General features: G+C 36.2%; 2 protein-coding genes across 2 annotated transcripts in view; both read left to right on the top strand.

Moving 5' to 3' along the window:
• The window catches only part of si:ch211-45c16.2 (mitogen-activated protein kinase kinase kinase 13), a 110,233-nt gene extending 86,727 nt beyond the window's left edge, over positions 1-23,506 (top strand). The window contains exon 16 of the transcript XR_007898488.1: positions 21,731-23,506. The gene's annotated coding sequence lies outside the window, so the exon portion shown is untranslated. The remainder of the gene's footprint in view (positions 1-21,730) is intronic.
• Positions 543-27,845, top strand: pfkla (phosphofructokinase, liver a). Its single transcript, XM_051710632.1, has 22 exons — positions 543-769; positions 4,482-4,555; positions 4,675-4,752; positions 5,879-6,068; positions 6,553-6,718; positions 7,503-7,547; positions 10,045-10,153; positions 10,294-10,389; positions 10,542-10,634; positions 10,776-10,901; positions 11,016-11,080; positions 11,230-11,293; positions 13,405-13,551; positions 14,322-14,392; positions 14,472-14,559; positions 14,679-14,831; positions 18,326-18,490; positions 18,685-18,746; positions 21,383-21,494; positions 23,513-23,612; positions 23,857-23,962; positions 26,676-27,845. Exons 1-22 carry the CDS (start codon positions 676-678, stop codon positions 26,821-26,823), a joined length of 2,352 nt encoding a protein of 783 aa, XP_051566592.1. The 5' UTR covers positions 543-675; the 3' UTR covers positions 26,824-27,845.

The raw sequence follows: 27,845 nt of genomic DNA, 5'->3' as shown, positions 1-27,845 counted from the left end.
TTTTATATATATGTGTGTGTGTGTGTGTGTGTGTGTGTGTGTGTGTGTGTGTGTGTATGTATATATATATATGTGTGTGTGTGTGTGTGTGTGTGTGTGTGTGTGTGTGTGTGTGTGTGTGTGTGTGTGTATATATATATAATGTATGTATATGTTATATGGAATCAATAAAAACTTTTAATAACAAAAAACTACCCAACACTGTAAAAATAACCCAGCAGGCTCAACCCAGCATTATGAGCATAATGCATCATTTATAGTGTAGTTTTTTTGCATATATAGTTTCTTTATTAATGTTAAAGAACTGTATAAATAGATTTGTTTTTATTTATTGGCAAACATAAATACTATTTAGAATGTTCTTCTCATTTATGGACTGTCAATACATAGCAAGATGCAGTATTATGTCATTCTGAATGTATTGTTTTTATTAAATCTACATTTGAAATGTTAGAGAATGTGCACCTGACTGGCTGTAGCTCTCAGGAAATGACACAAGTATGCAGTGTGCCAAACCCTCTTTATGTAAACAGGGCGGAGACATCAGTGCGCACTGTACACTTACACACTTCTGCGTCTTTTCTGCCTGTCGGAAGGTCGAACGACGCAACATAGCCTGGAAAGAACTCGATTACTGTGGTAACAACATATCCCGATCTCTTAGAAAGGTCTTGAATGAGCAGAATGAGCTCCGCCGGGTTGGAGAAGCTGCGGATGACGGGCGCGGGGAGAGCCATCGCCGTACTGACCAGCGGTGGAGACGCGCAAGGTGAATCTGATGCAGCAGAGGTCACTGACTCCGAACACATACTAATAACATGCACATCTGCAGAGCATCGAAGATGTTCATGCAGTCGGAAACAGTATGTATAGACTATATCGTGCAGGTTTTCATGTGACGAGAAGGCTAAATGAAAATCATTGCTTGGCATTTAAATGTGCATGTGAACAGAACTGCGCAAACTCACATGCTTTATCACCTGAACAGTTATTGCCCTGCAGACATGCATGATTACGTTCCCATAACGTTATTGTATGGTTATTTCCCTTGAGAACCAACGTTGTTAGTTTTTCCAGGTTTTATTCTGTATAACCAAACTAATATTCCAAGAACCTTGCAGAGAGATTTTTGTAATAACCTAATTAGAACTTATACTGAATGCTAATATTTATTTATTTATTTAGATATTTAGATATTTTTTATTGTCATAAACTAATGTTCACAGAACGTTGTAGGGAGATTATTGTGATAACCTAATTAAATCCAAGCTAATACAAGATACTTAATTGTTACTTGTAGTTTATTACTATTATTACTTTAAACTCATGTTCATAGAACATTGTTGGGAGGTTTCTGTGACAACCTAATAGGAACTTATACAGTATGCTTAATCAGTATGCTTACAGTATTGGGGGGGGGGTAGTATTATTACTACTACTACTACTTATAAACAAATGTTTGCAGAATGTTGTAAGGGGATTATTGTGATAACCTAATAAGAAACTATGCAGAATGCCTAATTTGTATTAAAGGTTTAATTTTTTATTACCATAAACCAGTGGTCCTCAAATGTTTTTGGTCATGCCCCCCTTTGAACCTATGAAAAATCTGGCACCCCCTCCGACTACCAAAACATTTCACAAAAAATTATGAAAATGTAAAGATTTTTCTAATTGAAAAACCTGAAATGAGAAACAACTGCAATTGTTTCACTTTGTGTCAGGACCGTTTCTAGGCATAGGCGAACTAGGCGGTCACCTAGGGCACCACCTGTTGGGGGGGCCAAAGAGGAGGCCGCTGCCACGCTCCCCAAACACCCCCTCAACCCCCCAGAACAGGGGCGCCAATAGGGATCTCGCCTAGGGCGCCAGAATGGTCTGAAACGGCCCTGCTTTGGGTTGCTGTTGAAACATTGAAAAATATAACAATAAGAGAGAATAATAGATCAGAACATAACTGCTGCTTTGTATGAACAATATATAATCAGTGGCTGCAGTGAGCCTTCTTTTCACTGCACATTTTTTCAAAACAGGGCTGCAGCTTTGATATTGCCACTCTTAAGTCATTTTCAATGTTGAGCTTAGATCTGTACTTTGTCTTCAGTGAGGTAACGGTAGAGAACCCTGTTTCGCACAGATAGGATGTAGCGAAGGGGGGCAGAATTGCAGCAGCCTTCTGACCTATGAGTGGGAACTCCCTCTCCACACCAAGCCAGAATTCACAGAGTGTTTGTGATGGGAACTTTAGCCTCATGTTTGAGTCAGAAGTCATCTCAATGAACTGCTCTTCCTCAGAGGAGCTCAGATCAGCAGGTGCTGGAGCAGTGAACGGATCTCTCTCCCAGTCGAATTGCACACTGTTGTCAGGGAAGTACTTCTGAAAATGACCTCTCAGAGCAGAGATGTGTTCCAAAAGACACGGGATCACTGTGATTACTGTGAGCTTGTTAGTTCTGGAAAAATGTGTCTGATTTTCAAATGAATCTATATTTCCTTGCTCAAGTTTCCTGCCCCACATCTCCAGTTTTCGGATGAATGAGTTGACTTGGTCTGCCAGATGTGGTAGGTGCTTTTCTTTGCCCTGCAGCTGGAGGTTTAATTGATTCAACTTGGCGAACATGTCACTGAGATATGCCAACTTCATTAGAAATTGTTCATTACTAAACTTGCTGGCATGCTCGTTCATGCCTTCTTCCTGCAGTGGCCTCATCGACTTGGAGCGCAAAGCATTTCCCTTTTATTTTCCTCAAAAATTCATCTTGATATGGCGTCATTAGACATTGGGATAGTCTTTAATTTCGTGACACTTGCCTCTTCAAGCATAACTGACACCATATCTGTGGCAGCGGGAAGAATCAACTCTCCTGCAATCGTGTGTGATTTCTTGCATTGTGCAACACGATACGCAACTTTACACTAAGCCAGTTGTGCTTTCGCTGTTGCTGAAGTGGCTTTTACAAAATGAGTTTGCTGGCCACGATATTCATCAAGTTTTCTTTTAAAAAGCTCAAGTGGCTTTTGAGCATAATTCAGATGCATTGTCTCAATGTGTTCTTAATTTGGTGGGTTTCATGCTGTCCGCTGCCAGCGTTTTAAGACATAGGACACACATGGGTCTCTCCTCCTCACCAACCACATTAACAGTGAAGCTGAGAGCAAGATATGCCTCGTCATATTTTCTGCAAAAGCTTTTGAATGACCAGCACCTGACTGGGATGTCTGTGAGACCTTATCTATGGCTTTTCTCTTCCCTTTCACAAACCTTCCATGCTACATCCATTGCCCCGGCTGTTTACTATTTTTTTTCTTTTTCTGCTGATCTCTCCCCCCCACCATAAACTAATGTTTCCAGGACATTGCAGCGAGGTTTTTATGATAACCTAAAAATAACTTATACAGGATGCTTTATAATTATTATCTTAATTTTTTTATTATTATTATTATTATTATTATTATTATTATTATAAACTAATGTTCACAGAATGTTGTAGAGAAATAATTGTGATAACCTGATAAGAACTTAAACGGGAGGCTTGGTTTTTTATTTAATTTATTTTATTTTTTTACTATTACTACTATTAAATATAATTTTTAAATTTGTGCATTTCAGTTTCATAATAGTTCGATCCAGTTGAATTGGTAAATATTTCATAAAATAAAACCAACCCTAAATATTTTACTTTTTATAAAATTATTTTGTTAAAATTACACAATTTCATTTGATGGAATTTTATGAAATTGAGTAAATCTTAATAATAAGCTCAAATATTTTTTGAGTGTAAACTAATGTTTGCATAACATTGTTTGTAGGTTTTTGTGATAACCTAATAACAACTTAAAGAGAGTGCTAAATTATTATTTTAGCTTTTTATTATTAATAATATTATTACTCAAAAGAAACTAAGATTTGCACATTTCTATTTCATTACAAAATACCATCAAACTGAATTGTTATCTTTTAATAAAATAAAATAAAAAAATCCTTAATATTTTTGGTTTTATTAATTATTATTAATAAAACCTAATTATAATTATTGAATTATTCTGATGGAATTTTATTATAAAAATTTAAAAGCATAAATCTTAAAAAATAGCCTCATATATTTTTGAATAATGTCCGCAGAACGTTAGTTTTCTAGTTTTCATTATTCTCATTTTGTTGATTCTGATTATTTTAATATAGTATTTATTTGACAGTATCACAGTAAAAAAAATGGAAAAGCAAAACATAGCTTCTCTTATCTTTCTTGTGATTTTGGAGTGAAATATGACCTGAACATATCCATTACAGGTTTCATGAAATTCATCCAATCAGGTTTACCGTTAATTCACTGTTAAAAGTCATAATCAAATCCCCCTGTAATTCATTGTTACTTTCATTCATCATTTAAACTTGAATGAATGCTGATTGGCTCGTGTGCAGAAACTCAAAGAAATCAGATGATATGAGGTATAGTGTTGTAACCTTTGACCTCTCTCAGGTATGAATGCTGCTGTGCGTGCTGTGACACGAATGGGCATTTATGTGGGAGCCAAAGTTTACCTGGTTTATGAGGTACTTTAATATTTGTATTTTCCACTGATCTTTTATAATGCATGGATGGTGAACATTTTATTATTAACGTAGTGACTCGGAGCATGTACTCTGTAATGTGTTGTATTGATTGATTTCAGGGTTATCAAGGGCTGGTGGATGGAGGAGATAATATTAAACTGGCCAACTGGCAAAGCGTCACCAATATAATTCAACTGGTAAGAACATCGATTAGGTTTCAAAATGCAAAGGACAGGTGGAGTGTTGGGGAATCTGTTTGAAAACAGTCATTATTTTTAATTACCTGCAGCTAAGTTGTTTCTCTTTAAATGCAGCTTTTTCATACTTTGTTCATTTTTCTGTTTATTTATTTTTTTATTATTTTTTTTTTTTTATGTGTTGTTGGTGCACTTAAGGTGGTGTACTGGTAAGCTGTCCTGTTGCATGAACCATAGTGCTTTTATTTTGTATTGGAGAGCTCCTTTGAGTCTGAACCTGGTAAAATACAGACTTTAACATCTATAAAATATCCTAAATGCTCTTTTGCCATGTATTAGTTTGGCTTAGTGAAATGTTATTGTCCTGCTTCCCTATATGCAATGAGTTTGGACTGAATTATTTCTCTCATTAAATCCACATGTTGATATTTTTTCCCCATGAAAAAAACACAAAAGTAGAGTTTTTAAAGAGTCTTCATGCAGCTCCTTTCCATACAACAACAGTTCATAGTGACCACATCTATCAAGCTCCAAAAAGGACACACAACACCATAAAAGTACCATAAAAGTAGTTCATATAACACATGCTGTATATTCCAAGTCTTCTAAAGTTATATGATCATTTTTGTGAGGAACAGACTGAAATTAAAGTCGTTATTAGCTAAAAATCTTCCTCTCTGCTTCAGCCATCAAATCTAATATTTGCATTCAGATTGAAAAATTGCATGTTGATGCATGGCACAAAGTTTGTTATAATTGACAGAAAAACAGAAAAATTGTGTGGTGTTCATTCAGAGAGTTTGTGAAGTTTGGAGTGCATCAGTTTTGCATTTGAATGTCTGAATGTCTCAGTACTGTCTGCGCTAATTGCTTTGCTTTTGATGCCGTAATCAAACTCTTTAGGTAATGCTTGACTCTGAATTCTGCTCTTTGCAGCAAACGTCACTCGACTCAGGCCATTGAAGCTGCGATGCATGCATGCAACTGTTTGGGTGCAGCACTGATATACATTTTTGAACGGTTTCCTCGTGTTTAAGCATTATGAAGATATCTGGTGCACAAAATGCAACCGTTAGTCTTATACATGTGTGTTGGTCATTGTTCTCTTTCTGTTTGTTTTCTACAGGGCGGCACAGTGATTGGTAGTGCCCGCTGTAAGGCCTTCACCACGCGTGAGGGGCGTTTAGCTGCTGCATTTAACCTGGTCAAACGTGGCATCTGTAATCTGTGTGTTTGCGGAGGTGATGGCAGCCTGACGGGGGCGAATATCTTCCGCTCTGAGTGGAGTGGACTGCTCGCTGAACTGGCGAAGAAAGGTACAAAATCACAACATGCACTTCTGGTTTGATAGCAACTCTGATTTAAATTTCAGTACCAAAAATTGTGTTTGAGTTACAAAGTTTGATTTAGTTCCGTTTCAATGAATCAATTGAAAACTCTGAGTCAACGATACATTTGTATCATCGCTCAGAAATGTTCACGGAATGTTTATGGTAAAATGAAATGCTTCTGTTTTTACCTATGTGTTGTTATAGGCTATTGGTGCATGTAAATACAAATTATTGTGTTTGTTTAATGAAAAACAGTGTAGAAAACAAGCCTTATTATAAAAGTATTTTTATAAATAATGCATGCTTTAAAGTAGATTTTTACTTTTAGTTCTTCCATTAACCATTTTGAATCTATTAAGAAAAATGGAGATATATAGTGAATATTGTCAAAAGGCTGAAAAATATAGAGATCATCCCAGGATAAGAATCCATAAATCTTTATGAAGGTCTTACATACTGTCTTTCACAGGTCGGATCTCAGTAGAGATGGCGAAGCAGCACGGTCATCTAAACATCGTGGGTCTGGTGGGTTCTATTGATAATGACTTCTGTGGAACAGACATGACCATCGGCGCTGACTCCGCCCTCAATCGCATCACTGAGATCATTGACGCCATCACAACCACAGCTACAAGGTCAGCACAATATTACGCAAGTATGTTTTGAACTCTGTAAATTAATATATATATTTATATTCTTGTATGGTATTTCAAGGAAGTATTTCTATAAAAGCCATAGTTACTTTATTTAAAATATATATACACTCGGTGACCACTTTATTAGGTATGCCTGTACATCTACTTATTCATGTGATTATCCAATCAGCCAATCGTGTGGCTGCAGTGCATAAAATCATGCATATACGGGTCAGGAGCTTCAGTTAATGTTCACATCAGCCATCAGAATGGGAAAAAAATGTGCTGTCAGTGATTTGGACCGTGGCATGATTGTTGATGCCAGACGGGCTGGTTTGAGTATTTCTGGGATTTTCACACACAACAGTCTCTAGAATTTACTCTGAATGGTGCCAAAAACAAAAAACATCCAATGATCCAGTTCCTACCATTTGTGTACCTCAGCAGAAATTCGGATTCGTCAGGCAATGTTTTTCCAGTCTTTACAACGTCCAAATTCCAAACACATTCCATAATGATTGTGACTTCCTGTTGAACATCAGGGGATTTTTTCATTATCTTCAGTGGAATGAATACTTGCCTCAGCTTGTCCTGTCACTGCTTACTCTTTCTTCTCATCTTCTATACTCAAAAGGAATGCACTTCAGTCTTTAATTTTAGCATCTTGTAGTGAGAGAGTCGCAAGTATGCCAGATAAGCATTAAGTCAGTCTATAGTACTGTATGTAATCCTCGTATTAGATAAATAATTGTGCTGCTCACTTTGTTTTATTGCTTGTTTTCAGCCATCAGCGCACATTTGTGCTAGAAGTCATGGGTCGCCACTGCGGGTGAGTCATACTGCAGTTTCAACTGTGTGTCCTCATTCACTGTCTGGGGGGGTGGGGTACTGCACAGAAGTTAATGAGAAGACCATGAACTTCAGTTAGGTTTTTTTTTTTTTACTGTAATTCCTCCTAGAGCTTTTAAGGTACAGCCACCAAAGGAGACAGACCTTTAGACTGTTCTGACTTATTTTCTAACAGATCAGACTAAAAGTTTTCCCGCAGCAAATGACCAAATAATCCACCTTAGTCAAATAACTAGCAACCACCCAGAACACTGTAGGAACCACCTAGGGAGTGACCAGGTGGCTCAGCGGTTAAGGCTCTGGGTTACTGATCAGAAGGTCAGGGGTTCAAGCCCTTGAGCAAGGCCCTTGACCCTATCTGCTCCAGGGGCGCTGTATCATGGTTGACCCTGCACTCTGACCCCAGCTTAGCTGGGATATGTGTAAATGTATAATGTGTGATAAATAAATATATATTATAATTATAATTACCTAGAAACACCCTGCCAACCAGATAGTTCAGAAGGCCATAGCAACTGCTTAGCAACAACTCAGAACACCTTAGCAACCACCTAACAATGCCTTTAGTGTCTATGCTAATTATCATACTATCTATAACCTTTAAACATCAATAATTTTTTTTAAGCTTTTTATTTTAAAAAGCTTTTTCAAGCCAACATTGTCTGGTCAAATTTTCCTTCTCAATTTATGTGAGATGGATTGAGTTATGAATCATTTCACAATAATCTTACAAACATGTTTATTTGACATCTCTCAAAGAAACATTTATTTGATGATCAAGCTATTAATTCACATTTGCATTTGCTCACAAATTTCACATGCGTTGACAAATGATACAACCCCAATTCCGAAAAAGGGACAGTATAAAAAATGTGAATAAAAACAAAAAGGAGTGATTTGTAAATTATATTCACCCTTTGCTATATTGAAAGCTCTTCAACTACACATTATATGATGTTTTAACCTGTGTATTTCGTTGTTTGTTTTTTTAAATGTACAGTCATTTTAAATCAGATGATTGCAACACGCTCCAGAAAAGTTGGGACAGTCGAGTGTTTACCACTGTGAAACATCGCCATTTGTTCTAATAACACTTATTAAGCATTTGGGCACTGAAGACACAAGTTTGTTAAGTTTAAAAAGTGGAATTTTCCCCCATTCATCCGTTATGGTGGTCTTTAGCTGCACAGTTGTACGGGGTCTTCGTTGCCGGATGGTGCACTTCATAATGCACCACACATTCTCAGTTGGAGACAGGTCAGGACTGCAGGCAGGCCAATCTAGCACCTGCACATTCTGCTCACACAGCCATGCACCTGTAATTTGGGCAGTATGTGGTTTGAAGTTGTCCTGCTGGAAAATGCAGGGATGTCCCTGGAAAAGACAGTGCTGGATGGCAATATATGTTGCTCCAAAATTTTTACATATCTCTCTGCATTCATGGTGTTCTCACAGATGTGTGAGTTACCCATGCCATGGGCACTGACACACCCCTGGCCCATACAGAAGCTGGCTTTTGGACCTGACGCTAATAACAGCTAGGATGGCCCTTTTCCTCTTTGGCCCGGATAACACAAATTTTGGAAATGTGGACTCTTCAGACCAAAAAACACAGTTCCCCTGTTCTACTTTCCATCTAAGATGAGACCGAGCCCAGAGAAGTCAGCAGCGCTTCTGGACAGTGTTGATGTATGGCTTCTCCTTTACATAGTAAAGTCTTAACTTGCATCTGTGGATGCAGCGGCGAATGATGTTGAATAACAAAGGTTTACTAAAGTTATCCCAGCTCATGTTCATGATATCTATTACAGATGAATGATGTTTTTTAAGATAGTGACATCTGAGGGCACTATAGTGGGAGTGACATCACACGCATTCAGAAGTGGTTTTCGTCTTGCCCTTTACGCACCGAAATTTGACCAGATTCCTTGAATCTTTTAACTATATTGTGCACTGTAGAGGGTGAAATGCCCAAAATCCTTCCAATTTGTATTTGGGGAACATTGTTCTTAAAGTGCTGGATTATGAAGCATCTGTTGGCAAATTGACAAGTCTTGAATGATCCTTGCTTTTGAAGGACTAGGCTGTTTTTGGAGGCTCCTTATACAGTACTATGACACGACTGCCTCACCTGTTTAACATCTCCTGTTTCACATCACCAAGTTATTTCAACTCGTCAAATTGTTATTAGTCTCAACTTTTTTTTGGAGCGTGTTGCAATCATCTGATTTGAAATTAATGTACATATTCAAAAAAACAATGAAACATCAAATAATGTGTAGTTGTAGTGCTTTCAATAGAGCAAAGGCTGAATATAATTTACAAATTACTAACTTTTGTTTTTATTCGCATTTTTCCATACTGTCCCAACTTTTTTGGAATTGGGTTGTAGAAATTTCAACTCAGATGCTGTTAAACAGACACAGTATTACTGATTCAGGTGTTTTTTTGTTTGTTTGTTTGTTTGTTTGTTGCAGGTATCTGGCACTGGTTTCAGCTCTGGCGTCTGGAGCTGATTGGCTGTTTATTCCAGAAGCTCCTCCTGAAGAAGGCTGGGAAGAACTCATGTGCGCTCGACTGGGAGAGGTGAGAAAAATTTTATTGATGTATTTATGAATATCACTATTTTCTGTGAGTTTTAATCATCATATCAACATCAAAACCAGCTCTTTTTTTAATGTATGCATTTTTATTTATTTTATTTTATTTTTTTCATTTTTGCTCAGAGTCGCAGTAAAGGATGCAGACTGAACATCATCATCATTGCTGAGGGAGCGATCAACAGTAGTGGCGAGCCGATCACCTCCAACTACGTCAAAGATGTGAGTGATATTTTACAAACATGATAACAGATCTTAAACTCATATAATAATGTGATTTTAGACCTGCTTTAATGTTTTAAAGGAACTGAATGAAAATTTAAATTAATTGTCAATTCATGTTGTCTGAATTCTTAATTTGTATTTCCGTGTAGCTGGTTGTGGCAAGGCTGGGTTATGACACCCGGGTGACCGTACTGGGTCACGTCCAAAGAGGAGGAACACCATCGGCCTTTGACAGAGTGCTCGTAAATAAACCATTTTATTACACTTTACGGCCATCATTCATTAGCTCGAATGTTCAGAAACAACCTCTATAGTTTTACTAATGGAGTTATTCAGTTGTCAACATTAGAAGAAGATGGTTTTGGGTTGTTTTTGTTGTGTAGAGCAGTAAAATGGGCGTGGAGGCTGTGGTGGCCCTATTGGAGGCGGGGCCAGACACGCCCGCCTGTGTGATTGGCCTATCAGGAAATCAGGCTGTACGGCTCCCTCTGATGGAGGCGGTGGAGTTGGTGAGTCTCAAACTCATATTTGACATCTTATCTGTACAGAAAAATGTAGAGCAACTCTTCTCTTTCTTTTGTCATCTGATTAATTAAAAAGTAACTTTACTCTTTTTCCTAAAGACTAAAGAGGTGCAGAGAGCCATGAATGAAAAAAGGTTTGAAGAAGCCATACAGTTACGGGGCAGGTGAGAATAAGTATAAATAAGAATACTTCACTATTAACTCAGACTGGTGTTGTTCTAAACCCATGTTTTATTGATGTCTGGGAATCTGGACACCGAGAATATTTTCCTCATGACCCAGTAATGACAGATCAAATGATGTTTGTTTATAGGAGTTTTGAGAATAACTGGAGCATTTACAAGTTGTTGGCCTATCAAAAGCCTGCTCAAGTCCAGGTAAGACATTTAATTCAACGACTTTAATGACCTGAATGATTTTAACCAACAATGTATACAAAACCACACACATTTGTATTAGTAATTAGAGTTAGGGGTGTAACGAATTGATTCGTTTTGTGTTGGTCAATTATTATTTTCACATGCTAATATTCAAAATAATGTAGCGTAATTTATACACATTTTACATTAATGTGCATTTATTGTTCAGTAAATGTACAATAAATACAACTCTTTGTGTGTGTTTTTTTCCCCAAGTTGCCTTTATATTTAGAAAATGTGGGCAAATAATTTTTAGAGTAGTTTGTAATTCTTTTTCTTGCCTTAAAGGTAGTATTTAAAGTATTTTAAAAATCCTATAAGTGCATTTTTAAAGGCTACTTAGTCACGTCATTGTTCAGTGTATCAAATCAAATTGTATCGATCTGACTGAACTAAAATCCCTTTTGAATCAAACTGAAAACCAATGAATCGTGAATAGAATCAATTTTGCTGTCAAGCCAACGATTCACACCCCTATGTACTTGGGATGTCCCATTACGATACTGGTATCAGAATCTGGTCCGATACCGCGTTCATGTACTTGTGCTCATAAAAATGCTCCAGTACCAAAAACCAATACTATCAACATACATATGTCATTACATAAACATTCAGCACACAAATTAAAACATACATACTGTAAGTAGTTTGTATGTGCTGCACACCTCTAATGTGAATGCTTGTGAATATGTGGAGCCGGTGTTTTAGAGCTTCTTGTCTCACAACACCATCATGAGCATCACATGCTCTGTTTGTAGTGGATGACAGTGAGCAGAGCACTAATTCACTTTGTAGCACAAGCCACATACAGACTACATATTTATTTAACTAAATAGAAGCCTTTTGCGCTTTAATAATCACATTGAATCACATAGCGAACTGCTTATCCGAAAGTGAGAAGCTACCGTCAAAACCACACAGAAGCGGAAACGACTTCAAAATAAAAGCTTCCGCCAAAATAAAAGCTCAATTTAAATGAGAAAAAAAAGTGCGACAGAAATATATCACTACTGTATAGTTATGTAATATTCACTGTAATACAACAACTACTACTACTACTAATAATAATAACAATAATAATAATAATAATAAATCAATAGTAAAAATAGCTGTGAGGTTCTGTATAAAAGCACTTAATTTGATAAAAATAATACAATATTACATTGAAAATTAATTGTACTGTTTTCATTTGGTTAAAGTTTTAATTCATTTATTCAGACACAATTTTGATGATTAAAATTTAAATAAACTGTTGGTATGAAATAACAAAAAAGAAATGGGTATCGGCAAGTACTGAAAATAAAGTATCGGAACTCGTACTCAAAAAATAAAAAATAAAAAAAATAAATGGTATTGGGACATCCCTATTACATATATTATATATTTAGGGTTTTGGGGCATATAGATAGTAGGGATGGGCATTTAGAGTAATTTTGTTGTCGAGTACTCAAACAATATAGAATTTAAGTTACTAGGCGTGACATTTAAAGCCTATGGGGGTTTTCGCAAATGTCACCCTTATGGCGATTTCAAAATAAGCCAGTTCAACAGCCTTTGAACCTTCTGTTTTTTCCTGTTTTTCTACAAATAAAAAGTGCACTATGCATGAACAAAAAGACATTTAAACTAAAAAAATTAACAACAGAAAAAAAACATTTGCACTAATACATAAAAACATACATTCCAAGTCTTCTGAAGTGATGAGATCACTTTAAATAATGACAGATTTTTAATTTTTGGGTGAACTTTTCCTTTAACAATGTCATGGATCCACGACGCCACCTAATTGAGTTGTAATGGCAAGATTTAGGTGAGAGAAGCAGTTTCATTGTTGCCCACGGCCAAACGGAAACTGAAATTGCGATATTCTAGTCTTTTTTTTACTAGTCGAATATTTAAAGCTGAACAAGTACTCAATTACTCATGCTCATCCCTAATAGTCTGAAACCATGTATGAATGAGGTGTTCATTAATAAGAATGCTGATATAACTGATCCTACAGCAGCCATCTCCATTCCAGCTTACTTTTTATGTTATTTACCTCATCTTCTGTGCTCTTCTCCTCTCAGAGCGGTCATTCCATGGCGATTCTGAATGTAGGAGCTCCGGCCGCTGGCATGAACGCTGCAGTGCGATCAGCGGTTAGGGTCGGACTCGCCACGGGACACCGCGTTTACATCGTTAACGATGGATTTGAGGGTCTGGCTAACGGAATGGTACAAAACACTTATTGTACCCAATAAAATAGTGTTGTTCTAAAAAATAAGCATACATTTTCGTAACTTTGAAAATACAGTGAAACGTACAACATCAACGCATGGACAGTATCTAAAACACAAATCCTTTGACTTACGAACAACTTTTCAGGCATACAAATTTTTTGCATTTGTAGAAATGCTTTTTTCTGATGCCACAATATATGCATATGTATTTGAATTATTTGCATTATAATAGAATTACATTTATAATTATTTAAATTGTACAAAATTATCTATTTGGGGGCCTTTCTCAGCACATATGATATGTGATTAATTGCGGTTAATTCAACTGATTAATTAATTCAATAAAATATTTTAATCAATTGACAGCCCTAATTAAAAAAGGTTTTATTCTGTACAAACAGCTTTAATGATGAAAATGTAATTCAGACGTACAAAGAGTGCATCTGACTTGTATTAGTCCCATCTGGACTTCACATATAAATAAATTAGTTCCAACATTTACTCTCATTTAAATGAGAGTTCTGCCATGGTTTTTAACAGGGTAAATATTGAACTCGGTCACCAGCAGCGAAACCCTTACAAAGGTTCGGACAGTTTCAGTTCTGACCAGTCTTCAGAGGATTTGTAAATGTTTGCTGTGCATGTTTAAGATGCTGTTAATATGTGGATATTGTATGTTTCTGTGTTTATATAAGCATACAGAAATGCATGTGTACACTTTACGTGCAAGCATTAATAAGATCTCAGTTTATTTTGTGCTAAAGGTCAATGAAGTCTCATGGAATCAGGTGGCCGGTTGGACAGGGCAGGGCGGCTCTCTGCTGGGAACTAAAAGGTTTGTCACTTAAAAACAACGTTGGATTTTCAGTGCATTTTGACGCTATCAACTTTGTTTCCTTCTCAATGTTTTCCAGAACACTTCCGAGCTCCTGCATGGAGAAACTAGTGGCAAATCTCAACAAGTTTAGTATCCAGTCGCTGCTTGTTGTTGGTGGTTTTGAGGTGATTTCGATACAGTGCTTTATATGAGTGGTTCACACACCGTGTGGCAATCCAACATACAAAAGGAAACAGAGTACTGCAGAGTTTGGTTGCACAGTTAAGCTTTCTTTCCTGTCCAGGCTTATGAGGGGATATTGGAGTTGGTTGACGCTAGGGGGCACTATGATGAATTGTGTATTCCCATGTGTATCATCCCAGCCACCATCAGCAACAACGTGCCGGGCACTGACTTCAGTCTGGGGTCAGATACTGCGGTCAATGCTGCGATGGTTGTAAGTACACTTTTGACATACAACTTGGTTATATTCTCATTCAGATTGACCTTTTCTGGCACGTGCATTGTATCAAACATAAATGTAACTTACAAGAAATTAAGAAGTTACCTGTAGATATTAGGCTGCATACATTGGCAGCATAGTAAAGTGGAATATGGAAGAAGCCAAACTAAAACAAATGCACAATGAACATCAGCAAAAGCTCATTTTTCTGTTGCACCAGTGAATAAGAATAAGTGAATACACCTGCAGCACTCGTACACAGTCTATATGATTTTATAATGCATCGTATTTAACAGATTATTTAATTCATTTGCATAAAGCAAACCACAAAAGGTGAGTCATTAGCTTTAAATTAGTTGACAATAAACTCATAACAAATTAATATTAGTGCTGTAAATTTATTACATTCTTTAATCTAATTAATTACACGGTATGCTGATTTATTAATCTAATATCAATATTTGCTGTGAGAGGCCCCCAAATAAAAATAATTAAATATGTCATGATTAAATAATTATAAAGGTCATATATAATAAATAAAATAATTTTAATAATGACAAGACATTATCCTCCTGAGACCAGAGCATGACTACTGTGTGCATTTTCCATTTCCCTTTTTGATTTATAACAAGGAGCACCTAATAAACAAGCAAAATAATAATAATAATTTCTAGAGCAAGTAGTTTTCCTAAAACTGTATGTCCACATACTGTATGTGGACAGCGGGACTAAGTTGTGAAATTGTAAATAACACTAAGCTATAGAAAGTCACATTTTTTTAATCAAATAGTTTATGATGTGTCCAGGAGTGTTGATTATTCATGTTTTTGAGACGTTACAGACATTATAGCTGATTTTCTATAAAGCTGAATAAATCATTATTATTCAAAGTAATGTCCAGCATCATCCAATCACTGCCAACCATGTTAAAATAAAATGATACATTATAAATTCTGAATCTATGTACTGATTATCATTGTCACATGTCTGATAAACATGTTGAGTGATCCAAACATCATCTGCAGCCTGAAACTGAACTTTTGATCACATTTTAGGAGTGAATGCACTTAACTGCATAAAGAGCTATAGGATGCACCCTTGCTCCCTATTTAGGGAATGACTTAACCTCCAGTGTGCTGTCTGTCTGCACTGGTCTCAGAACAGTTCAAAATGCACCTTATTTTCATCCTAACTCTATATAAAGCCTCTGAAAGCAACATTTGTCAGCTTTTGGATGAATACATTTATTTTCAATGTGAAAATACACAGTGAATATATAGGAATACATTTACTAATGTTAATGAATAGAACCGTATTGCACAGTGATAACAAAATCATCGCTTCATGGAAATCAGCGTCATGCTGTTGTCACATGACTTGGTGCGCCAGAATTTTAACACTTAAATGACAGTGTAGTGTCTTATGAACAGTATGCAGTCAATTAAATTAATTTAAATTATGCATTGCATGTAGCGAAGCTGAAATACAACATCCAGACATGTGGACGTGGGGTCGCACGAGGTTATTGTTGCAGACGAGTAAAGCGTTGATTAGACAATACAAAAAGTGGCTTTAGAAGGCCTAATAAATTTTTCAATTGAATTTGTCAATCTGGCCGTGGTAGACTTATTATAAGGGCTTTTCTAAGGATGCATCTGTGTACGCATGCGTCATATGGATGCTTTTCAAGCATCTCGCTTTGGTTGTGCCGCATCATAAACACAGCGTTTCTAGGACACTGTCAATTTAAACATAGTTTGAAACTTAGAAAAACATACACATTCCGAGTTTAGCTCTGTCCAGCTGGGTTTGAACGCAAAAATGCGTCCTCAGCTTGTGCCATCTGCTGTCAGTAAGTGATGTTTGTTGCCTGTACTGCTGCAGTTGCGCTTACTGCCCCCTGCTGTAGCATCACATGTCAGCAACTTGGGAATCATCTAGAATTCAGAGTTTCCCCACTTGGTCATTCATGTGCTCGTAATGCTTTAATCTACTTGAAGGTTGCATCAGTGAAAAATCCATCCAAGATGGCAGACAGAATGCGAGAAATGTTGATTATAAATATGTCATTCTTTACTGAAAAGTAACATAACGACTCTTTTTCCGAATATTCGTGTGTACTGTGTATTTTTATGCTTAATAGAGTATTTTGTCATTAGCTGTACATCTTCAACTCTGGTGCATTTTTAGGCTGCCATCTGCAAATTATCACACATTTAAATTTAATAGATCACCATTCACACATACTGTGGACTTGTTGCCAAAAATGGGTCTCAGTTTTCAGAAAACCCACCAAATAAAAAAATTCATTAATAACATTGTATATGTTTACAATCTTATGATAAATAGAATAAAAATTAAAAATCTTTTTTTGTTTTTGTTGTCCTAACTTTGTAAGCATATAATTCTGCTTCTATTTGCTCTATCTCCCTCCAAAAAGACTTATTCCCTCACAGATGTGCTCGTCCATAGACATTCAGTCCAATTTTCAGTTCACGCACCACAATCATTGTTTCATTGAATATCCCTAGAAGCTCAATCTAGGTGTCATTAGCTGTGATCCTCCCCTTTGCGATGACATTTTATCATCTATAGTCAATAACATATATTTCCAATGATTTGTTTAGCATGCTTTACCTACTGAATTGAATATTTTGTTCTGGATATCTAAGATATAACATTGGATTATTCACACAAGCAAGATCACAGACAAGTAAAAATGGCTCGTTTTGTAGAAAACAGCCTACGGTAAGAGAAGATCGTTTTTAGGTGTTTGGTGCTTATAGCAGGCACATAAAAGAGACATTTGTATTTGGTGTCTTACAGAGATCATATTTCATTTTGTGATTCTTTTGGAAATCTTTTAAACTGTGTATTAGGGCAACAAAATAAACTATACAGTCACATTCTGGAGAATGAGAGCTTTCATTCCGTAAATAACTTGTCTATTTAAATGCTATTTGATATTCATATAAATATTTCTACCACATGACCTCTAGGTGGCGCGTATTTGCGACGTGGATGTTCTCAGCTCTTATTTTGTTATTTTATGTAACAAATACAGAAGTGTTGGTTATCTATGAAAGGTTCAGGTTCTAAGTTTTCAAACTATACAACATAGGCCTGACTTATGTATCTGGGGAGTTGAACATTTTAACCGTAAACATTTTTCGCGATATAGCCGGCGGGTACGGCGGGTTCTATGAAGTAAAGAGTTGCTGCCTATGTAGAACGTTCCGGATTGGTCACGTATGAGGTTCAATTTCAGTTAGAAAACTGCATTAAAAGGCAGCTGCCTGGGGAAGTTGTAGGTAGCAATGCAGTTCCCTATGTTTTTTTTAACAGAGCCTTTATCTAAAAAGATACTTGCCAAATCCTGATTCATTTATCGCATAAATATTCATAAATATACAATTGACATTATCAATTCACTGCAACCGGTTAGAATTGCCCAATATTGATATGAAATGCATGTGTGTGTTCTGAAGAGCTGTGATAAGATCAAGCAGTCAGCCACAGGCACCAAGAGAAGAGTGTTTGTGGTGGAGACAATGGGAGGATACTGTGGTTACCTGGCAACTACCACTGGCATTGCTGTCGGTGCGGATGCGGCTTATATTTTCGAGGAGCCTTTCAACATCCATGACCTGAAGGTGAGAACGAGCCTCTTAATAAAAAGCCAAATTTTCTCACAAATTGTAATTCACAAACATTATTGCATTTTGTAATTCTTTACATTTCTAATGTACATTCATACAGTTAGAAATGAAACATTGATTTATATATTTTCATAAATATATTCATATTTGTAGGAATATGTGAAATTTGTTTTTTGACTATCATTTAGACCAATGTGGAGCATTTGACAGAGAAGATGAAGAAGGACATTCAGAGAGGTCTGGTGTTGAGGTAATGAGCGGTCTGTGATGTGTCTCTGTCCACTTTACAATGTTTATATGATAAACACTGTCATTTAAAGAACACCAGTTACAGTCAGGCAGTCATGCAACTGTTTTCAACAGGAAGCCGATCTACTGTTACAACACTGAATGATGAAAAAAGCATTAAAAATGTGCAAAACTTTTAGTCACACTTTACAGTGTTACATGTTACTCTGTATTTACCAGGGTTGGACAAAATACAGAATTTAAAAATTGTCTCCCTTTTAATGCCCTCCCCAAAATTAAATGATAGAGTTGCAACTTGAATTGCCTTTTAAATAACATTTCAATTTCTGAATTTGTATCAGGATAGTAACCAGGATGCAGATGTATAATTTAAAATTTTAAAAGTGATTTTTAAATTTAAGAAAGTAGAGTTAAAATGGAAAAAAGTTTTTAATAATAAATTTTGTCTATATGATTAAGTATGAATTGCACAGAAAATCTGATCATGCACAGCACGCGACATATGAGATATTTCCAGAAACATTAGATAATATGAATAATCAATGTTTAAAATAATACAAAATGTGTTTTTAATTTATTTATATTTCATTATATTTGAAGATGCATTACTAAAGATTTCTTATTTATTTTTTCATTAGAAATGAACAAAATACCATTATTGAGCCAATACACAAAAAATCTAGGGATGTCCCTTTTCCGATACCAGTAATGAAAAACTACTGCTTCATTTAAATTAAATAAAATAAAAAAATAAAAAAAACAGAAATATAACACTAATTTATAATTATGTAATATTCACTGTAATAATAATAATAAGTAAAGCTGCAAGCAGCAATGCGGATTCCTCCTCAAAACTGCAAATTATGTAAAAATTGACATGGTAGAGACATGTACTTCACACATGTACACAACATTTCATTAATTTGTTATTAAACATTGCAAGAATCTTCATATGAACTGGTGATTGAATCAAAGTATCAGTTTTATGACTAGCGGATTTGTAAAGCATTATTTTAGCAATAGCGATAAATAATAGTAAACTGTAATTCTGTCATCTTTTGACATATCAAGGTGAAATTTTGCACAGTACTTCAGAGTGATGTCATCTTGAAGCCTGTTAGGTTGGACAAAACATTAGTCAAAATGGCATTAGATTTTTTGGACATATGGATATTGAGACAATGTGGACATTTATGTAAATGCGCACCTTTCAGACATTTTGTATTGTATTCATCAAATTGAAAGACATGTGTCCTACACATACATACCGAGTTTCAAGTCAGTTGGAGCTATGGTTCAGGAGGAGTAGATTTTTGTAGTTTTGGACAAATTTGTATTGTACAGGAAAATCCATCATGGTGGACTTTATGGGTTCTAGAGGCTTTTTTGTTTCTCATGAGAAATGAGGCATAAATACCAGGTTTCAGACATTTTGGACTTATGGGGTGGAAATGGCATCACTTTGAAAATGGGGTGTGGCCTGTAGCGCCACCTATAGGCTCACGTGGGCCATTTTTGGTGTGGTAGTTACTCCTGGCCTGTAGTATCAATGTGCCAAATTTCAAAACTTTTTACCAAGGAGATCTTGAGATATTGGGCAATTTAGAGCTACAGGAATAATAATAATAAAAATACTAACAAAAACAATAGGTTTCCTCCTACCGGAGGAATCCTAATAAATCAATAATAATAATAAAATATAATAATGCATTATATTTAAGCAATATCTCACATTGTATGAAAGTACTTCATATGATAAAAAATAATGCAATGTAATAAAATTAATTGTTCTATTTTCATGTGATTCAAGTTTGAATTAATTTATTTATTTAGACACCCTTTTGATGAAGGGTCAATTAAGTAACAGAAAACACAGAATTTGTGAAAAAATGATGAATATAAAAACGTGGCTTCTGATGATTCTCTGATAGCTAAAAATGACGTCTTTTGCGTAAGAGTTGCTGGAACATAATAAACACGCTGTCCTCAAATAATCAGTCTCACAACATTGCATTTGAAAACTGAAACATTACAAAAGCAATTTGACCCCCCCCCCCCAAAAAAACAGGTATTGCTGAAGCGAGTACTGAAATGTCTCCAAAAAATGGTGTCAGGACATCCCTAAAATAAATCTGTTCAGAGCCGCATTTTTGCCTCGCCGCAATTCACTATGGTAAGCCGAAAATAATGATTCACATTCAGAGCTGTCTGGTTCGATTTGGTGGGACATTTCAGGCTTCCATCAGTCATTCTCGTTTTGTTTGTCACATTTGTAAATAAAGAAAAAAAGGTCCGCCGGCAGATATGCTACTTGTTCGGACGACGCATTATACATATAGGACTTTCCTGCAGGACTCGCTGACTATAACAATTATAAACAATAATGTGCCTCTGCGAGTAACTTGCAGTTTAATGTTTCAGATGTCGATAGAGTGCCCAGAATTGTTTTGTGAAACTTGATGAATTACCAGTCATTTTATAGACCTTGGTGGAAGACTCCATTTCCCAGAATGCTCGAATTTAGAAAGTCTTCAAAACAGAGTCCAACAAACAACATGAAGCAGTCTAGCGCTATATATCATGAGGACATTACTGAGTGTAACATAGGGATGTGAGAGAAAACTCTTTTCTTTACAGGAATGAGAAGTGTCATGAGCACTACACCACTGATTTCATTCACAAACTGTACTCCGCTGAAGGGAAAGGTGTGTTTGACTGCAGAGTCAATGTCCTGGGACATCTACAGCAGGTACTGTACATCTGGTGACATCATTTAGATCAAATGCAATTGAGGAGTTTGATTTCTAAACATTATTTTTTTGTAATAATTGTGAAGATTTTGATTTTACCTCACCTGGAAACACCTACTGGATTATTTAAAGCGCACTTAAGAATGTATTATCAAAAGATTTAAGATAAGAATATCTTGTCAAATTAATTAATAAAATTGAGATTCCATTGCAATAAAAGAAATACAAATTAGAGGTCGACCGATAGTGGATTTTGCCGATACCGATAACTAAGGTGGTGGAAAAGGCCGATAACTGATTAATCAGCCGATAGTTTAGAAAATTGATTTAAAGAATGTTTACTTTGCCATTCCTTACAATGAAGGGCACAGACATAGATTCCAAAATGAATAAAATTCCAGATGTAGTTTTTTTTCTTCAATCAAAATCCCAATAATAATGAGAAAAAATTAAGATTTGGTGCATAACCATGACTTTTATCTTTAACCTCCTGAGACCCGAGTGTGACTGTTGTGTACATTTGCCATTTCCCTCTCTGATTTGTAACTAGTTGCACCTAAAAACAAGAAAATAAATAAATAAATAATTTTTATTATTTTTTTTTTTTATTGATGTCTACATATGTGGACAGCGGGACTAAGTTGTGTAATTTTAAATAACACTAAGCTATAGAAAGTCAGATTTTTTTCATCAAATAGTTTATGATGTGTCCAGGAGTGTTGATTATTCATGTTTTTGAGATGTTACAAACATTACGGCTGATTTTCTATAAAGCTGAATAAATAATTCTGATTCAAAGTAATGTCCAGCATCATCCAATCACAGCCAACCATGTTAAAATGATACATTATAAATTCTGAATCTATGCACTGATTATCATTGTCACATGTCTGTCAAACATGTTGAGTGATCCAAACATTGGTCAGATTTTAGGAGTGAACACACTTAGCTGCATAGAGAGCTATAAGATGCTCCCTTGCTCCCTATTTAGTGAATGACTTAACCTCCAGTGTGCTGTCTGTCTGCACTGGTCTCAGAACAGTTCAAAATGCACCTTATTTTCATCCTAACTCCATATAAAGCCTCTGAAAGCAACATTTTTCAGCTTTTGCATGAATGCATTTATTATCAATGTGAAAATGCACAGTTAATATATAGGAATGCATTTACTAATGTTAATGAATAGAACCGTATTGCACAGTGATAACAAAATAAAATATAACAACATTTACATTCAAATGAATCGAACTGACCTACAAATGTGCTAATGTTCAAAGTTATTCAGAATAACATGTTTTTTTCAACTTATTTTCACATTTGTGGATTATAATCAGTGCTGACACATGAAAAATGAATGAGTTTTTTAAAGCTGCATATCAAACGAAACTAGAGATGCTACTCATTACAACCAAACTTGTAGAGTTTTCTGACCAGAGGCACTTTTGTTGGCTCTGCGCTCGTAGAAGCGCTTCACAGAAATCAACGTCACGCTGTTGTGTCACGTGACTCGGTGCGCCATAAGTTTAACCCTTAAATGACAGTGTAGAGTGTTTTGAACAGTATTCAGTTGGTTTTAATTCATTTAAATTATGCGTTGCATTAAGCAAAGCCAAAATACAATGTCCACACATGTGGACTCGGGGTCGCACAAAGATAAACACGTCTGAAACACACCAGAGACTCTTATTTTGAAATGACAGAGACATGGCTCTGTTACAATGCTCTGTATTTAAGTATTGACCAAATTAAGCTTTTTATAGCCTATATTCTATATTCCCACGAGGTGTTAGTAATTGTTTTTATTTCACCTCTAGACGCCGCAGTTGCCGGCCACAGAGGAACACGGAGGAATTAAAAAAGAAAACTATTGACAACTGTCGGGATAGATTTTTACAGATAATTGATAGTTCCAACCATCGGCACCGATTAATCGGTAAAACCGATATATCGGTCTACCTCTAATATAAATGCAACGTTTGAAATTTTTAATTTCACATCTTTCTCTGATGTGAAAAAGGGAGGCGTCCCAACACCCTTTGACAGAAACTACGGCACTAAACTGGGCGTTAGAGCTGTAGAGTGGCTGACAGAGAAGATGGTCAACACTTTTAGACAAGGTGAGGGGATGTGTGCACATACTGTAGCAAAATAAAACTGCACAAAGATTTCTGTTTTCATGCCTAAGAACAACCCTTAACTGTGGTAAAATCACTGTAACTCACGGCCTTTCATGGCTTATTGCTTTATTGTGTCACTATAAATGGGCATGGTATCAGAAATGATAGTTAAGTGCTGCAGAAAAGTGTTTTGTAAAATAAGATTCAATGACTTGGAATAAAACTGTCTGCTTGTATCTGGCAGGTCGTGTGTTTGCTAATACTGCAGACAGTGCTTGTGTGATCGGCCTGTATAAGAAGGTTCTGGCTTTTAGTCCTGTGACTGAACTGAAGGACCAGACGGACTTTGAGTGAGTAAAACATTCAGTGATAAACATCAACTTGGTCTTACAGAATCATGTTATTATACGTACATTTTTGCTAAATGAATTTTATGTGGCTCGTAGTACGTAAGCGTATCGGTGAAATGAACACTAGAGGTGCTACAACAACAACAACTTTTATTGCCTTTCTCACAAATCACGAGTAAAACGGCAGATTATCAGTTCATAAACACTTACTTTTCATCTGTTCCTCACACAATGCTATCTTATGACATCTAAACACTTTTACTATAGCGCATGACTCATTTTAACGTTTGCATTACATAATCAACTACATTTACAAGCTTGTTCAAGTGTGATCATATTGCTCGACTGATAGAGTGTTGCACTTGTGATGTAAAGGAGCAGAGGTATGAGTCCTGAAGAGCACACGAGTCCACACGTGAACTCAAAGTGTCATAGAAGCACCACAAAATGACGTGGTTGTGTTTTTATCTCACATTTGTTTTTTCTGACACTATCGGTTAGGTTTAGGTTAAAGGATTAGGGTAGAGAAAACTCTATAGAGCATTACAGTGTATCCAGAAAGTATTCACAGCGCTTCACTTGTTCCACATTTTGTTATGTTACAGCCTTATTCCAAAATGGATTAAATTCATTATTTTCCTCAAAATTTTACAAACAATACCCCATAATGACAACATGAAAGAAGTTTGTTTGAAATCTTTGCAAATGTATTAAAAATAAAAAACGAAAAAATCACATGTACATAAGTATTCACAGCCTTTGCCATGACACTCAAAATTGAGCTCAGGTGCATCCTGTTTCCACTGATCATCCTTGAGATGTTTCTACAACTTGATTGGAGTCCACGTGTGGTAAATTCAGTTGATTGGACATGATTTGGAAAGGCACACACCTGTCTATATAAGGTCCCACAGTTAACAGTGCATGTCAGAGCACAAACCAAGCCATGAAGTCCAAGGAATTGTCTGTAGACCTCCGAGACAGGATTGTATCGAGGCACAGATCTGGGGAAGGGTACAGAAACATTTCTGCAGCATTGAAGGTCCCAATGAGCACAGTGACCTCCATCATCTGTAAATGGAAGAAGTTTGGAACCACCAGGACTCTTCCTAGAGCTGGCCGTCCGGCCAAACTGAGCGATCGGGGGAGAAGGGCCTTAGTCAGGGAGGTGACCAAGAACCCGATGGTCACTCTGACAGAGCTCCAGCATTTCTCTGTGGAGAGAGGAGAAGCTTCCAGAAGAACAACCATCTCTGCAGCACTCCACCAATCAGGCCTGTATGGTAGAGTGGCCAGACGGAAGCCACTCCTCAGTAAAAGGCACATGACAGCTCACCTGGAGTTTGCCAAAAGGCACCTGAAGGACTCTCAGACCATGAGAAACAAAGATTGAACTCTTTGGCCTGAATGGCAAGCATCATGTCTGGAGGAAACCAGGCACCACTTATCACCTGGCCAATACCATCCCTACAGTGAAGCATGGTGGTGGCAGCATCATGCTGTGTGGATGTTTTTCAGTGGCAGGAACTGGGAGACTAGTCCGGATCGAGGGAAAGATGAATGCAGCAATGTACAGAGACATCCTTGATGAAAACCTGCTCCAGAGCACTCTGGACCTCAGACTGGGGCGAAGGTTCATCTTCCAACAGGACAACGACCCTAAGCACACAGCCAAGATAACAAAGGAGTGGCTCCGGGACAACTCTGTGAATGTCCTTGAGTGGCCCAGCCAGAGCCCAGACTTGAACCCGATTGAACATCTCTGGAGAGATCTAAAAATGGCTGTGCACCGATGCTCCCCATCCAACCTGATGGAGCTTGAGAGGTCCTGCAAAGAAGAATGGGAGAAACTGCCCAAAAATAGGTGTGCCAAGCTTGTAGCATCATACTCAAAAAGACTTGAGGCTGTAAATGGTGCCAAAGATGCTTCAACAAAGTATTGAGCAAAGGCTGTGAATACTTATGTACATGTGATTTTTTTTTTTTTTATTTATTTTTTTTTTTTTTCAGTTTTTTATTTTTAATAAATTTGCAAATATTTCAAACAAACTTCTTTCACGTTGTCATTATGGGGTATTGTTTGTAGAATTTTGAGGAAAATAATGAATTTAATTCATTTTGGAATAAGGCTGTAACATAACAAAATGTGGAAAAAGTGAAGCGCTGTGAATACTTTCCGGATGCACTGTAACTTTAAAAACCTGTAAAAATCTGTTTGGGAGAAAATTTTACTCTGTTTTAGCACCACACAGAGCATATTTCACCTAGAAACTGCCAAGATGCAACGTAATATCACTTTGCAAAAATGTCGCCCCATTCACGTTATTTTCACGATCAGGCTGCTTGTTATACAGTAATAACATTCTGAATGTTGATTTTAAATGAAAGGTCAAGTGTGTCATTTCTGCACCACTAGCATTACCAAACAGGATTAGAAAAATAATGACTGTCTGCCATTTTTCGGACAAAACTAGTAGTCCCCGCCCAAACTAACACTATTGGTTGAGCCAATGTCGTTGTGTTACACCAGTCAAAATTGGCTGCAATTCCGTTCGGTGCCACTAGTGGCACAGAAATCAGACAATTCACCTTTAAAAAATGTCAGATAATATCAATACAAGTCTATAAGAGCAAGTATAGTGTCAGAGGTATCAAACTAGTATCAGTCAACACTTACTCTTTGTCAGTCATAACTATATTCATTTTCCTGCAGACACAGGATGCCTAAGGTACAGTGGTGGTTCAATCTACGTCTCATGCTGAAGATGCTGGCCAAGTATCAGACGTCCTTCAACGAGTATGTGACAGGACAGATTGAACATGTGACTCGTCGCTCTCTTAGTATAGACACTGGGTTTTAAAAATGCACTGCAACCAGTTCCCCTTATTCAGTCCAACTTTACCAAACTGCCAGTCTTCTGTTAAAATGGGTAAAAAACGCTCCTTTATTTGTTAGTAAATAAAGGAGTGCATGATGACTTCGAATTTGTGCCTAAACTGTATCATCCCGTGCAGCTTTAGTGATGTTTTTGGGGCCTGTATTTGCAAGCTTCCAGACAGCACGTTTACACTGTGGTGCATTTCGACACGGCAAAAGTTCATTACATTAGTAAGTAAAGCTTTAATAGATAACACTATTTAAAACAGTGTTTACAAAAGTGCTTTATATAACACATAAAAAACAGAAATGTCACATACGTTGAAAAAATTAAACAGTAAAAATGAAATAATAGATTAAAATCATATACTTTTTTTTTTTGAAGAAATAATTGTATTAAAAGCCAATTAGGAAAGAACTTTCTATCCTATCTTTATATTTTTTGACACATTGGCCACCTTATTTCCCCATCCATCTGAAATAAATAGATTTTTACTAACAAATATCATGTTTACATTTTTTTTGGCCATTTTATTTATGTATTTTAATAACATCTGACCATTACATCAAAGCCAGCTTATGCTGTTCTCAGATCTAATTTAAATGGTTTGTTTCTAGTCATATGTATACACAGCTGTAGTAACTAACTTGGGCTTAATTATTTTGCTATTTTAAAATAACCCATGCAAAATCAGTTATTGTAAAAAACAAAAAAAAAAATAAGAATAAATATTAGTCAATTTGTAGCCAGTTTTAAACTATTGATTTCTGTTGTTGAAAATAAAGTAGGAACTAAATAAATTGACCTAAGATATTCACCAATTATATATATAAATAATTATATATATAAATAAATAATTAAAAATAATTCTTTCAATTATGTTATTATTTTAAAATAATCCATGCAAAGTAAATTTTCATTGTTCAATTTTTACTGTCACTTTTTATTGTCAATTTTGACCAATTGATTTCTGTTGAAAATAAACTGGGAAATAAATAAATTCA

Source organism: Myxocyprinus asiaticus, chromosome 11 (assembly GCF_019703515.2).
Source record: "Myxocyprinus asiaticus isolate MX2 ecotype Aquarium Trade chromosome 11, UBuf_Myxa_2, whole genome shotgun sequence".
NCBI classification, from domain to species: Eukaryota; Metazoa; Chordata; class Actinopteri; order Cypriniformes; family Catostomidae; genus Myxocyprinus; species Myxocyprinus asiaticus.
The sequence above is the reverse complement of the archived record's forward strand: the minus strand, read 5'-3'. Positions and strand labels throughout refer to the sequence as shown.